Below are 13,853 nucleotides of genomic sequence, written 5' to 3' on the forward strand. Positions count from 1 at the left end.
AAGAAAATTGACTCAGCTACATAAACCCAACATTCAGTGTAGAGCGTCAGGTTATTCACATGTGTCCTGAATCCACTGACTACCCACTAAAAACTCCAGAGCACTGAGGGAACCTGGAGGGAGTAGCACATTAACTTAGTGGGGGCAAATAGTTCAAAGTGGGTTCCTTCATGGCCCAGAGTCAGAAACTTGATTTTGTTAGTGCCAAGAGTGATGTAGGCACCCAGGACTGACTCACACTAACCAAATATCCAGCAGATTTAGGCACAATCCAGGATTCTACAAAGCAGCATTTTCTGTTACAGTGGCCAAGCCCTGATAACTGGAGGGAAGGGCCTCCAGGACTGGGCGGGATATGGCACCTGCCCCCCATGGTGTAGAGTGCCAAATCAGGCATCAGAAAGCCTCAAGGAGTATGAGCCAAGGAAGGACAGTTTGCTGGGTCACAGAAAAGCCAAGTGTCTGCCGATCAGACAACTGTTTTCTGTCTGTCTCTCTCTCTTCTCTCCTGAACAAGACTGGGTAATACTGCCACATTCTTGCTCTACGGAGAACATCTTTTTCCTAATCCCGTCTGTGGTTAATTCATTCTTTCTTGAGACTAACCACAACACAAATGACCAACTTCAGTCTGCACCAAATTAACCCATTTGCAGAGTGAACTTCTGCCATTTCATTATAATGTAACAGCTCAGTGCACAACACACAGGGCTTTAGGCATTTTACAGATGAGATTTTGTGAGCTTTACCTCAGTCACTTGGATTAGACTCCTTTATTGGAGAGTATTCTTAGATCTCTTAGCCACCCATTTATGACTATTTATCATTGACGAGAGAGAATAAACGTATAAAGGTTGAGACCTGCTTCCTAATCTCTGGATCAGAGGGTAACCCTTCTGGGAACACCTTGTGGTGGCATCTTTCAATATCACTCACAGTGAGTTCCTCTCTCCAACTGACCAGCTTGTCACAGAGGAAATAAAGAGGAACAGGATAATCAAAAAGGCAAGGAGGAAAGGTTAATCACATTCAAATCTTCAGAGTTTCTTAATTACGCTCTTAAAAGACAACTACCTGTGCCTTTTTCCATATTAAAAAAAATACACTTTTCAGCTGACACCTTGAGCAAAGAAAAAACATCAGATGCTTAAAATAGCCCTGCTGATTCAGGAGTGAAGCCGCCAATATACTCCAAAGAAGTGTTTCTATATGCCAATCATTTATATACCACCTCTAGACCCATTACTTAAAATTTTTCTTTAAATCTACTACTTTTACTTAAATGTGTATAATAAAGAGACTTTGTAGCTCTTCTGAAAATGGAAAACCAGTATCCTTTGTCCTAAATAGAAGATTACAGGTAAAACAACTTCCATAAGATTCTCGACTTCTCAGAGTCTCTACTACCCCAACAGAACAGAGTGATTCTAAAATTCTAAAGCTGCTCTTCTCTTCAGTATGACTTTGGCTGCCCATGGAGCTCATAACCCCAATCCCTACCTAGCTCCGAATTCCTGCTAGTAGGAATGCCCCAGTTCCCAATCCTTGGACTCAGATGTAATAGTATCTATACCTACCCAAAACAGTATTTTTGTGCTTAAGTTAGTTTCAGTTAGTTTCTGGCACCTACAACCAAAATTCTTAAGACTGGTACGTACAGATACTTGTATTGAAACGTTATTTGGTTATGCAAAGTCTGAAAAGATACCCACCAGAGAAATGGAAAGCCTTCATTTTTAACTTGCAACCATTTGGGAAAGATAAAATAATGGAAGAAAATGTGAGATTTAAAAGACAGATGCCCCTTGGTGCTTCCAGCTGGATATCTCACTTCTACAGAGGCCTGTGGACCAAAAGAGGTGTGCAGTGCCCTCCCAGACATCAGACCTTGAGATGTCATGAAGGAGGTCTGGCTCTACTATATCACCCACAGTGATCCTTGTGGTTTACCAGGTTGCCAGATCAGTGTGAGAGTGGAGGACGCTGGCATATACCCAGGTAGAACCTCCAAGTAGTCCCTTAAAGCCTTGACTCTATCAGAATCATTTTCATCTGAGCTTGTTCCCATTCTCATGCCTGAGACTCAGCCCCCCAGATTCTGATTCACTAGGTCTAGAGCAGAGCCTGTACATTCCTATTTTGTTTGAAATGTATTCCTGATTAAGAATCTTTGTCTTAACATAAACCAAGCTGAGGCTTCATCCCCTTTTGTTGAGCCCATACTGCTGGTAAGGCTGTGCAAATTCCAGCACCATCTCATCTTTACCTTTCTTAACAAAAAAGGAATTTCACTCCCTTGGTAACTGTCCCAAAATAAAGCCCATAGATAGGTGACTGACTCTGATGAAACAGGCAGAATCTGTTACAAAAGGAAAAATGCAACCTCACTATACCAAAGTCATCTAAACTTCTAGGTGAAAATGAAACCCATACAATTAGGACTTAGGTGTTATTTAGGAACAAAAATCAAGTTGGACTCAAAAATCCTACCCCCTAAGAGATGCTCTTACTGTGTGGCTCAATAGTTGACATAGCTTCCTTTTCAGAAATCACCATTTGACAGAAGTGGTCTCCGATGTTGGCCAGGATATATTTTGCTGTGTCCAAGTCAGTCCCCACAACATTTTTGGTTAAAGGCAACCATAAGCCAATTGCTTCACTGTCATACTTGTTTGGTGTTAAGAAGCCTTCTACCCTCAACACACCATGTTTGTTGAATTGTAACCTAAAGGAAGTGGAGAAAAAAAATTGTGTTACGCACACCAAAAAAATTAACTTACGTCTTGCAGTTACTATTTAAATCAACAAATTCCTTCCCAGTTTTCTATAATCTCCATGATTAATTAGAGCAAATTGTTATGTGGCAATGTCAGTAGAAAGATAAAAAAAAAACTTCCAAGTTTTCCCCCGAAAGACAAGCCCAGGTCAGGGGTGGAGGGGGAAGATGTGTGCTTTGCATCCGAACCAAGATCTAATCATTCTGCCTCCGGGGACAGCTGCTGAAACTGCTGGGACTTGGGACTTAATAGTAACGACAATCACAAGTCACCACAGAAGCACAATGATAACAAACAGAAGGTCATAAATAATCTGATCAGATATGAATACAACTACTGCTTCAACTATAATGCTCAGCAAGGGAAGGCTAACCCTGGACAGTCACTGAAGCTATGACCACATAAATCTATGAGGTATTCAGCACTCATCTAGATGAATCCTAATTGCAAATTACTGTGCAAGCTTCTGGAATGAAAGGTAGTGTTAAGATGGGCCTCAGTACCTAAGAAGATGGAGTAAAACACACAGTGAAGTAGAACATAGCAGGTATCGGAACAATGACTAAATCTCACAGGAGGCAGAGGAGGAAGTGGTGGCTATGAAGTTTGCAGGACTAATAGGAAGATTTCACGGTAGAGATAGCAATTAAGCTTGGCCTTGAATGAAAAGGCAGCCATTAAGTAAGAGAAGGCACGTCAAGGAAACAATATTTCATACAAAAGCCAAGAAAAATGCAGGGACCTTGATTTCTTTGCTAGTCGCTGGGCAGCTACCGAAACTCTTTGAGTCCATGAGCCACAAGCAAAGTTGTATTTTAGAAAAAGCATTAGTCCAGAAGAGTGGAGAATGAACTGGAAAGATACTGAGAGCTGCATAACAAATGCAGCTTTACTTCAAGCAGTCCAAAGGAGAGATGTAAGTTTTTAATTGATAGCTCAAATTAGAGAGAGTCATAAAATACTAAAAAATGAACTTGAATGCCATTCAAAGGGAGAGAAGATGGTAAACAGGACCTGGCAACTGAACTTTACCACTGGGACTCCACGCCCCCAACTCCTATTTTACCTGCAGGAGATTTTAATGAGAAACAAACTTGATGAGGAAGCTAAGGACAGCCTCGATCTTCACTCTAAACATTAGGGAAAAAAAGGCTTTGTTTTTTAAATTATGATATTCTTTTTTACCAAAGAAGTGAGCTTATTCTAGTTTCTACTATACTACCTTCTACTATGCAACATTAAGCGACATCACTTTCCCCTTCAAAGAGGTCAAAAATAAGAAAACAGAGTCATAAAACCAATGACGTCTAGATGGTTACAAAATAGTGGTTTAAAAAAAAATCTAATAATATTCAAAAGAAAGAAAAAATGAATTAGCCCCTCCCTAAAATGCCTCTGCAACTTAAACAAAAACCAGACAATCTCTTATCCAATCCAGTTACACCTTTAACAAGAAGAGCCGTATAACATGAAATCAAGTCTATAACAGAAATACATAAATCTATACAAAGCATAGCCATATTGCGCTTTCTTCAAAATATATGTTAAGTACCCACAAATGCATATGCATCCTACACACTTATTTGTGTAAAAAAAATTCTCCAGAGAGGAAGTAGAATAGAGCTAACACTTACTGAGAACTTATTCCGGGCCAGGCATTATTCAGAAAGTATTATGAATATATGTGTAGATTAACACGTTGGCAGTTATCACAGCTCTAAATGCTACACACACTTTAGCATGATGCTTTTGCAATTTACTCAGGATGAATGAGTCAAACTACTCTCTAAAAAACTCTAATTTATTAAATAAGCCTAAATCTGAAAGTTACCAGCACAGATATAATTAATTATCTAAAATACCTGTGCATTTAATTCAGTTTATCAGCAATATTTAATCTTGATAAAACTAAAGGGGAGGAGGAAAATAGGAAAAAATTAAAGTCATCAGTTCTGTTTATGATTAGAACTAGGTGAACCTGAAAGGATCTAGATTTCTGAGAAAGCAAATCATAACTAAAGTTCATCTATACCCAAAATAACACTGCTCATTTATACATCAAAAAAACAAGATAAGGCTGCCTTTCTTTGCTCAGGATAGAAGAATTTAAAGAAAATTAATTTGTCTCTAAAAAAATATGATATAAAAATAAAAGTCTATGCCTATAAGATTGGAGAAGATTTGTTTAAAAGATACGCCTCTTCTTGCTGGCAAAAGTACACAGAGAGGACTGCTCAAACCTTGACAGCGCGCATGGACGCAGTATGACCTCCTTGCAAAGAATATGGCAAAACACATGTATCAAAGCTTTAAAATACACACACCTTCTGACCCAGCAATGCCACTTTCAGTAATCCTTCCAAAGTAAATAATCAGAGATATGGACACGGAGATGATCATCTCTACCTTTTCAGTGGCAAAAAATACAAAATAATCTTAACACCAACAAGGGAATTGGTTAAGTGAATTATCAAACAGTGTTATTATCAAACAATGTTACTATGGGTTCTTACAGTTACTCAAAAGTATTTGCAGAAAAAAGTTAACATGATCAAGTGGTTCCTACTATGTACTGGGAAAACAAGACTCAAAACACTATCTACAATACACCAAGTAGGTAAGCTTGAATATATTTTATGACCATATAAACACTAAAATGCACTGAAAAGTTAACAGTAGCTATCTGTAGTGGTTTTTCAGAACCTTCAACACTTTTCTATAATGTTAGAAATAGAAGTTTCTATTTTTAAGCTTCTTTGCTTCAACACAAAATTGAAAGGGAGAACAAGAAGGAAATAATATGCAGTAAGATCTAGATTCCCAAACCCACAGATTAAAAATACAATCTCTACTTTTCTCAGTTCTAGATTTACTATTGATAGAAGAGGAGGGGGAAAAAAGTATGCTATAGGGCCCAGATTATGTGGGCTTTTCCCAAAATGCCTCACCTCCTAAAGTGAAAGAAGCGACAAAACACAGGCGAGTCTTTCTGTTGCTCCTTATCCTTGCGGAGGCTGTCCAAGCGACACTCCCGGCACTTGGGCAGCTGTGCAATAATGTTCACGCAGGAGTCGTCCTGCACAAAGGCCTCGCCACTCTGCTGCAGCTTCTTGAGTTTGGCTGGGTCTGTCAAAACCGACTTCCGGGATGGGGCTAGGAAGACAAAAGATTAAAGAAATGGAACCTTAAATTTTTAAAAATCACGTCAATATGTTCCTGAATTCTACTCAAACGGCCAGTTTTCCCAAAGGGAGAACTCCTCTTCTCAATTACTGTTTCAACTGTAATTTCTAAAATGGCTTACCAGAAGACAACTATCAGAACAATTAGAAAAGTTTTACTCTCTTTATAAAATAATTCCTATTTGGTGAATCCATGTGGCACCTTAAAACCCCAAATTCAACAACCAGACTCATAATCCAAGTTAGTATATACTTGTATTCAGATGAGACAACTATTTTAGGAAGACTTTTCCCAACCAGATAACTTATCTCAAACTCACTGCAACATGAGCAATGCAGAGACAGGCTCACCTCAACAAACGAAGACTGCGTGGAAGTCAATTCTGTCAGTTTTCACACTCAAAAAAGACTGGTTTAAGGTGTGTTCTCTGCAAAAGCTAACCATTCTAAATATAATAAAAACTAAACAGCTTTCCTGCACAGGCCCCTGGGTCTATAAAATAAGAGCTATCTTCTAAAAGCTTCCAAGAGATGTCACTCGACCCTTGACATGTCTTCAATCTCCTTCACACCTATGTTCCATTCAGGATTAAGAGCACTGGCTAAAGACAGGATTATAATTCTAGGTAAATGTATATTTTAAGTTTTAACTTGTAATGGGCAGGAGAACTGGAGAGGAAATGTTAATACAGTTTCTAAAGAAAAAGAGAAAAGTAGAAATATAACAGGAAAAAACAATCACTGTGTCAGCCCAAATAACACAGAAAGCAATCCACCTCTAAGTCAAGAGCCTTAAGGAACATTTCATATAAAACCAACAGAAAAGACCTTTTCTCAGGATCCAGGGCAGCTGAGAGGAGGGAAGTAGATTCTTACACAAACCAACCAACCCCAAAAGCAGCTTCTGGGGAACCAGTTGAGAGATGGGTGGGAGAGACTAGTAGTCTTGGAGGAAACTGGAAGAAAGATCCCAAACCAAAGAAGGCTTTAAATAACAGAAGCATCTTTAATAATTACCTTAGAGGTGATCTAATCTTACCTCTCTTCTAAAGCAGGACTAGCACACACTGTAAAATGCTAACTGGATGCTGTCAGGTCTAGATCCCTTAAACATTCTTACTCAGTTGTAGTGAAAAGAGAAAGTAAAGTAAGACAGGAGAGAAAATAAAGAGATTAGTAGTTTGAGGATGGAATTTTAACTACTCAGATACTGAAAAGATGTCACCCTTAGAGTTGGACCAGGTTTTCACAGACCCTTGGCAAAGAGCCCAAAGATTATCTCATCTGCTCTGTCCTGGCTTAAAAGACAGAATATCTAGAAATAAGCAAGTTCAGTTATCTAAACCCAGCTCTTTAGTAAGGAGAGCAATAGTTGATCCCCTCAATGATTCTCTCACTTCAGAGCAGAGCCAAAGGAAAAGAGCAATGCCAGCTTCCGAGGAGCCACACATCCATCTAACAGAAAAAGGCCGTTCAACTCCGGCTCGCTTGTTTCCTAGCCCCTAAGCAGAGCAAGGGCGCGATGGAGAGGGACAGTCTCCAGTGAGTCTCTCCATACCCACAAGCAACAGTAAGGGAGGCAGCAGAGATCCTGGTAGGCTTCTATCACTCTCACTTCTCAGCCCAAAGTCCCAGCAGACAGCATGCACCAGGATGTGACTAGGTTTTCCATTTCTCTTAAAATCACTTTAGATGGGGCATACTTGCACACTATATTAAAAAGAGACAAAGCTGGACTCCTAACTCACTTATGTATGTATAATGTGCTTACCAATGCAGAATTTTTGCTGTTTCTTCATAGAATATGAAAATAATTTGCCTCAAAACTAGCCGAATGTGAGGGCTGATGACTCAAAAGGTTAAAGAAATAGAACAGGGATACGGTTATGAGTATTCACTTTCTTTTGGGAGTTACATAACTCCCAAGAAACAGTATAATCTTATGCCATTCATTTTGTGCAAAGTAATAGCTGTATCAACCTAAGCCTCAAGAACGAAGAAGCTGGGGTAGAGGTATCACTAGGCAAAGAAAGTTCTTTTTGTATTCCTCCAACTCTGTATGAAAAAGACCCACAGTCAAATCCACTCATCTGGCCCTCTACTTTCAGAGGTCTGAAGCAAAAGCTAGAGTATAGACATATTTCTTTCTTACATATCCAAATGAATAGTGTTTTTATTAAGATTTTTTTAAGTTAACAAAAACCACACTAATTTTCCCACACAGGTGACAATTATCAAGGGTTTTTTTTTTTTTTCTTGAGGAAGATTAGCCCTGAGCTGACTACTGCCAGTCTTCCTCTTTTTGCTGAGGAAGACTGGCCCTGAGCTAACATCCATGCCCATCTTCCTCTACTTTATATGTGGTACGCCGACTACAGCATGGCGTGCCAAGTGGTGCCATGTCCGCACCCGGGATCCAAACTGGCAAACCCCAGGCTGCCGAGAAGCGCAACATGCGCACTTAACCACTGGCCCACCGGGCCAGCCCCTATCAAAGGTATTTTTAAATTGCAATAGCTCTGCACCTTCTGACATATTGAAGCCATTTAGTTCTACTAATTCTAATAAGAGAGCTTCTGATAACTAGCATCATTGGAATGCATCCTCTAACTTAATATGAGGAGTATGAAATACAGTGTACAATTTTCTCCATAAGAAGAGTATTTAGTTTTAAATTGTGGGTGTAGAAGGACCTCCCCTTAAGCGAAGAGATCCTGCCTGGTGTTTCAGCCTTGTCTTTAAAATCTTTAACCAGGGCTGGCCCCGTGGCCGAGTGGTTAAGTTCGCGTGCTCCACTGAAGGAGGCCCAGTGTTTCCTTGGTTCGAATCCTGGGCACGGACATGGCACTGCTCATCAAACCACGCTGAGGCAGCGTCCCACATGCCACAACTAGAAGGACCCACAACGAAGAATATTCAACTATGTACTGGGGGGCTTTGGGGAGAAAAAGGAAAAAATAAAATCTTTAAAAAATAAATAAATAAAATAAAATCTTTAACCAAAAGTCCCTTTTCTAGAGGTAGTGATGTAATTCTCTATCTTTTAAAAAAATTTCAGATCTAAACCACCTGCATGAGCATAAACTATGAATCACCTCTTCCACTCCTACCTGGATGTTACAGAAAGATCAGTGACAGGCGAAAGATAAAGTAATCATCTCATTACTTTAAGATTTTGTTTCAAAATTATTTTCTTACAACCAAAAATTGGGAACCATCTAATTACCCATCTAATAGGAACCAATTAAGTCAAATGGTAAATGCACATGATGCAATCCTTACAGCCTTTAAAATGCTGATAGAAACCTACACTAACTCACAGGGTAAAGTTGTTGGTATGAATCCATTTGTGTACTCCAGTTTATCTGTATGTCTGCATACATGGAACCAGGTCCACCAAAATATTAACAGTGATCATTTCTGAGAAGATTTCAGGATTTTACTTCCTTCTTTGAAATTTTCTGCTTGTATGAACTTTTTCTACAGTCATTTTCATATTATTTTCTCATAAGGTAAGAAGGAGATATATGTGAACTCACTACCATCTCTTACCTTCTACAACAAAGATATGTAGAAACACTCACCATTCTGGATTTTATTGTTGCTTCGTGTACAACAACTTTCATTTTCTACTTTTACTGAAGATTCCTTTACATTCTGTGACCGGCAACCTAAAGTTGAAGGTTCTCCCTTTTTTCCCACACAACTATTAGGATTATCACTGTTGACATCTGCTTTCTCTTCCGGCTTATTTGAAAGGACATCAGAGGTGGAAGGTGCATGTTCTAGGTGCTTCTGCAGTTCTGGAGTATTGGCAATTTCCAGTTCTGCCGTAGAAGAAGCCTTTGTAGGTAAGCACTCCTTAGGAAGGCCAGTTGATGGTTGAGGAACAGATTCCAATCTGTTTTCCTCATCAGTGGTGGTCTTCAGCTGAGTATAGCTACCTTTTGGTTCACTCAGAGTTTTCAAGTCTCCAGTTCCAATCTGAGAGGACTTTGAAGAGAGCAACCCTACTTTGCAGACATCTGGTTTTGTTCTCAGTATTTCAGGCTTTGTATTTAGACAGGAAGAAAGCTCTTCTGGTAAACTCTGTTTATGACATCTGAAAAGATAATACGGAAAACTAGCACTTAGGCCTCTTTTCTCTCTCCCTTACCTTCCAAAAGCCAATTGTTTGGTTCCCTAAGGCAACCAGTATGAAAGAGAAAAGAAAACCGCTTATACTAGAGAATTTAGGATAGTTTTCTGTGAGCCAAGTTAAAAGTAATCAGTCAATGGCTCTGCAAAAATATTTTAAACACTCAGAAAAATACAGCCCTAATCCTATCTGCATGTTCTCACAAATCCTTAACCACTTCAAGTTAGTTCTACTTACAGCACACAGAGCCTCAGCTTTCCCTCAAACTGAGTATCATGTGGAACCAAAACCACCAGCAGCACAAAACCCTGTCTTGCTGCTATGAACGTGTAACCAGCCCTAACACTGGATTTTCATTCTTGTCTGATCAACGATCAGGATCCAAAGCAAACGGAAGAGCCAATTGGTTACTTGCTTGTTCACAGAATGATCTGGTATTCCCCCCATCTCCTACCTTAATAGGAGTATCCATAAAGAACTTTTGTTTCTCTGAAATTCATCCTAAAAGTTCTTTCCCCAGCAAAACACAAAGTCCTTTTGTCCTGTTAAACCTTTTTTTCGCCTGCCTCTAACAAAAGATTTCATCCTTGAGAAAAACGTCATTTAAGCATTCATATTAAACATCTTTGCTTGCGTACCACTGAACGTCTTACTGTTCCCTCTTTCTGCTCTGAAGACTGCTCCTCCTTCCATTTGACTGCTATGTGACCACCCTCCGAGCTCTATCCCAGGCAGCCCACTTTCTAACTCCCAGGGAATCAACATGCCTAACTACTCTCCCACTTCTTCCAGCGGTCCCAAACCTACCTTTCTACACCAGTCTCTCTGAGTCATATCTTAAGTCTTCATCAACTGCCTGCACAAGCCACCACCTCTCCTAAAATAGAGCCTTCCCTTAAAACTTTTCTCTCTGTTAATCTTGTAGCTACTTTAAACCTCTGGTTAAACTTTACATTTCTTATACACTTTCTTCACCTATAAATTAATAACTATACTTCCTACAGCTATTGCTTCATTTCTCTAACAGTATTTTCTCTGCTGCCACCATTCTCACCTATACGTGGGGTCTGGGTTGATGAGAACCACTCAGGATAACCATGTCTCCCTCTTCTCCACGCTCCCATTGACCTCAGTCTTCCACAAACAACCAATCTGTTCCCTTTTCCTTGAAAGCAGACATCTATTCTACAACTGTCTGCAGTAATTTCTATCAACTATCCTCACTATAACAAGTCAAGGAAGCTGCTCTTTGCTCACATCCCCTTCATTTCTCTAACATTTTCTATGTTGTTCTGCATGCCTGCTACACTTTTCACCTCTGAAGGCACCTGACCAATTTGGAAACTCTAATGAAAAACCTCCCTGGACAACATGAGCTACAATGAACGGTAGGTCATTATGCCAAATTTCAGCTATACAAATACTTCCTCTATGAAACACTAAATGTAGGTAAATCTTGCCACCTGAGCAATGTAAGCTCAGACAGGAAAAACCCGAGCTAAAATAATTTTCCTCCTTCTTATGATTAAATATCTGTAACAAATAACTACTCACCCTTGAGGAATTTTTGCTCCAAGGTTAGGTGGAGAGTTGGCAGCTTGGGGAGTACTCTGCTGTCTTGGGTCCTTACTAGGTGGAGTTGCTGCAGTACAGCCAAGCAGTATCTCCTTAAAAACAGGTGTGGGAACAGACTGTACAGGACACATACTGGGAGAGGCCTAAAAGATACCAAACCAACAGATATTAAAAAGAAAATCCCTAGTTGGGGAATTACAAAGTGCTAGCAAGATTCAAGTTTATTTGCTTGGTTTAGTACTAAACAAGCATAATACCATCACCAAATAAAAAGAATAGGACAGTAGAACAAGTGAGAAATCACAAAATTAAGGACTTATATCTGAAGGCTGTTAAGGAAATCACTCCAGCTTTTCACAAAACTTGAGTCTTCCTACAAAAGATCACAAGCTGATCTTTTACAGACCTCTGAATCATTATGTAAGGAAAATACAGCCATTTGGCAATTACTTTAATAAGGCAATGCACAGAAGTGAGCTTTTAACTGACAATCTTCAAATGGTGGCAGTTTCACATGCATTCAGTTTAACACTACTTTAGTGCCTACCACGCACTTACTGCATAGACTGGCAGGAGACTAGACCACATAGGACTCTTGTAGGCAGTGGTGCCTACTGGGTACCAAAATAAGCCTTTACAATGCAATAAAGGTTGAGGACATGGTTCTTGCTCTTATGTGGCTCATCAAGTCACAAAGGTCATCCCAAGCTGCAAAAAATCTCAAGTCAGGGCTGTGGGACAAAGTTGGGACACCCATCCCCTTCCCTTTATATGTAGTTCCATCTTTGGGAAAATATAAATAATGAACCCACTTCTTCCCAGTTGATACTACCCACAAAAATAAACTTCCCACCATGGAAAGAGAAGGAAGAGATTAACTCAACTCCAGATAGCTCAATAGTCTAGGGCTAACCCAGATGAAATCCATACATCTTCACCAGCCTATCTTCATATGTGCTCAAACTTGAAGCCATACGCCTTTCTCAACCATATCTCTTTCACACCACAATCACCTTTACATTTATTCTACAACCAAATCTAAACTTGAAGAATCTTCAAAGTTTCTTCTTCTAGTTATTAATTTCTAAAATTTGATGTAGTACTTCCCTTAGTGAGTTTTTAAAACCTCACAACTCTGAATATATTTATATGTAGTCCACTCACAAATCTTTTTCTCAGACATTTACTCTGGCATCCCTGAAAACACTGTCTAGTATATGCTGAACAGAATAACTGAAAAATAAGAAGAGTTTCCTTAATTACTATCAAAGTTTTGACATAGCCTCAAACTACTTTAAAGTACTAAATTATGTGATCTTATATTATACTATTTTAGTCAACTCAATTTTAGCTAAATATTAGCTGAGTCTTCCCCAGAAGGGATTTTTTGAGGGAGGCTTTGGCTATTCTAAGAATATCCTTGGGATAGTCAACTTTACCTCTTTTGGCCTCAGTTATCTAATCCTTAAAATGAGGAAATTAGATAAATTTATCCCTAAAGTCCTTTTTGACTCTATTTTACAATTCTCTTGTAACCATCTATTACAAGATTAGCCTCCCAAAGTTAAATTGCCAAGTCACTTCAAAATGCTTATCAAGGCTCACTTTTAGCAAGCATCTTCCCTCATATCACCTTTTTATTCTGACTTATGTTTTGAGTTGATGTACTAATACCTTTTGTTAAATTACTCTGCTGGGAGTAATGTACTTAAATTCAGATTGCAAACCTAAGCATATATTTTTATTCTGTACAATATCCATTGAGCTGCTTGAGTCAAAAAACCCTCCATCTCATTTCCCACATCCAATCAATGAGCCAGTAAGTCCTGCCTCAATTTCCAAAATATTTTTGGAATCTATCCATTTCTTTCCATGCCACCATCTTTTCCCCAGACCACTATGTGTCTCCTAACTGGCCCGATTTCTTCCGTTTTTACCTGAATCTTATGCCTCCTACCTGAAATTTACTCTACCACAGATCAATCTGTATAAAACATAATTCATTCAGATCATGGCACTCCACTGCCTACAAGAATTCTATGTGGTCTGTTCCCCACCAACCACTTCCACTCATTGCATTCCACTTGTCCACAACACTCCAACTACATAGGCTTCCTTTCTGGTCTTCAAAGGTTCTAAGCTCTTTCTTGTTTGCACCTTTGTACTTGCTATTCTCTCTGT

General features: G+C 39.3%; 1 protein-coding gene across 3 annotated transcripts in view; it reads right to left on the reverse strand.

The window, feature by feature from the left end:
- KDM3A (lysine demethylase 3A) overlaps positions 1-13,853 on the reverse strand; it is a 49,455-nt gene that overhangs the window by 17,656 nt on the left and 17,946 nt on the right. For all 3 annotated transcript variants that reach the window (XM_046661552.1, XM_046661553.1, XM_046661551.1), the window contains exons 9-12: positions 11,652-11,815; positions 9,544-10,061; positions 5,726-5,930; positions 2,511-2,725 (exon numbers count right to left, since the gene is read on the reverse strand). In XM_046661552.1, the coding sequence (XP_046517508.1) occupies positions 2,511-2,725; positions 5,726-5,930; positions 9,544-10,061; positions 11,652-11,815 (1,102 nt within the window). The remainder of the gene's footprint in view (positions 1-2,510; positions 2,726-5,725; positions 5,931-9,543; positions 10,062-11,651; positions 11,816-13,853) is intronic.

Source organism: Equus quagga, chromosome 5 (assembly GCF_021613505.1).
Source record: "Equus quagga isolate Etosha38 chromosome 5, UCLA_HA_Equagga_1.0, whole genome shotgun sequence".
Taxonomy (NCBI): Eukaryota; Metazoa; Chordata; class Mammalia; order Perissodactyla; family Equidae; genus Equus; species Equus quagga.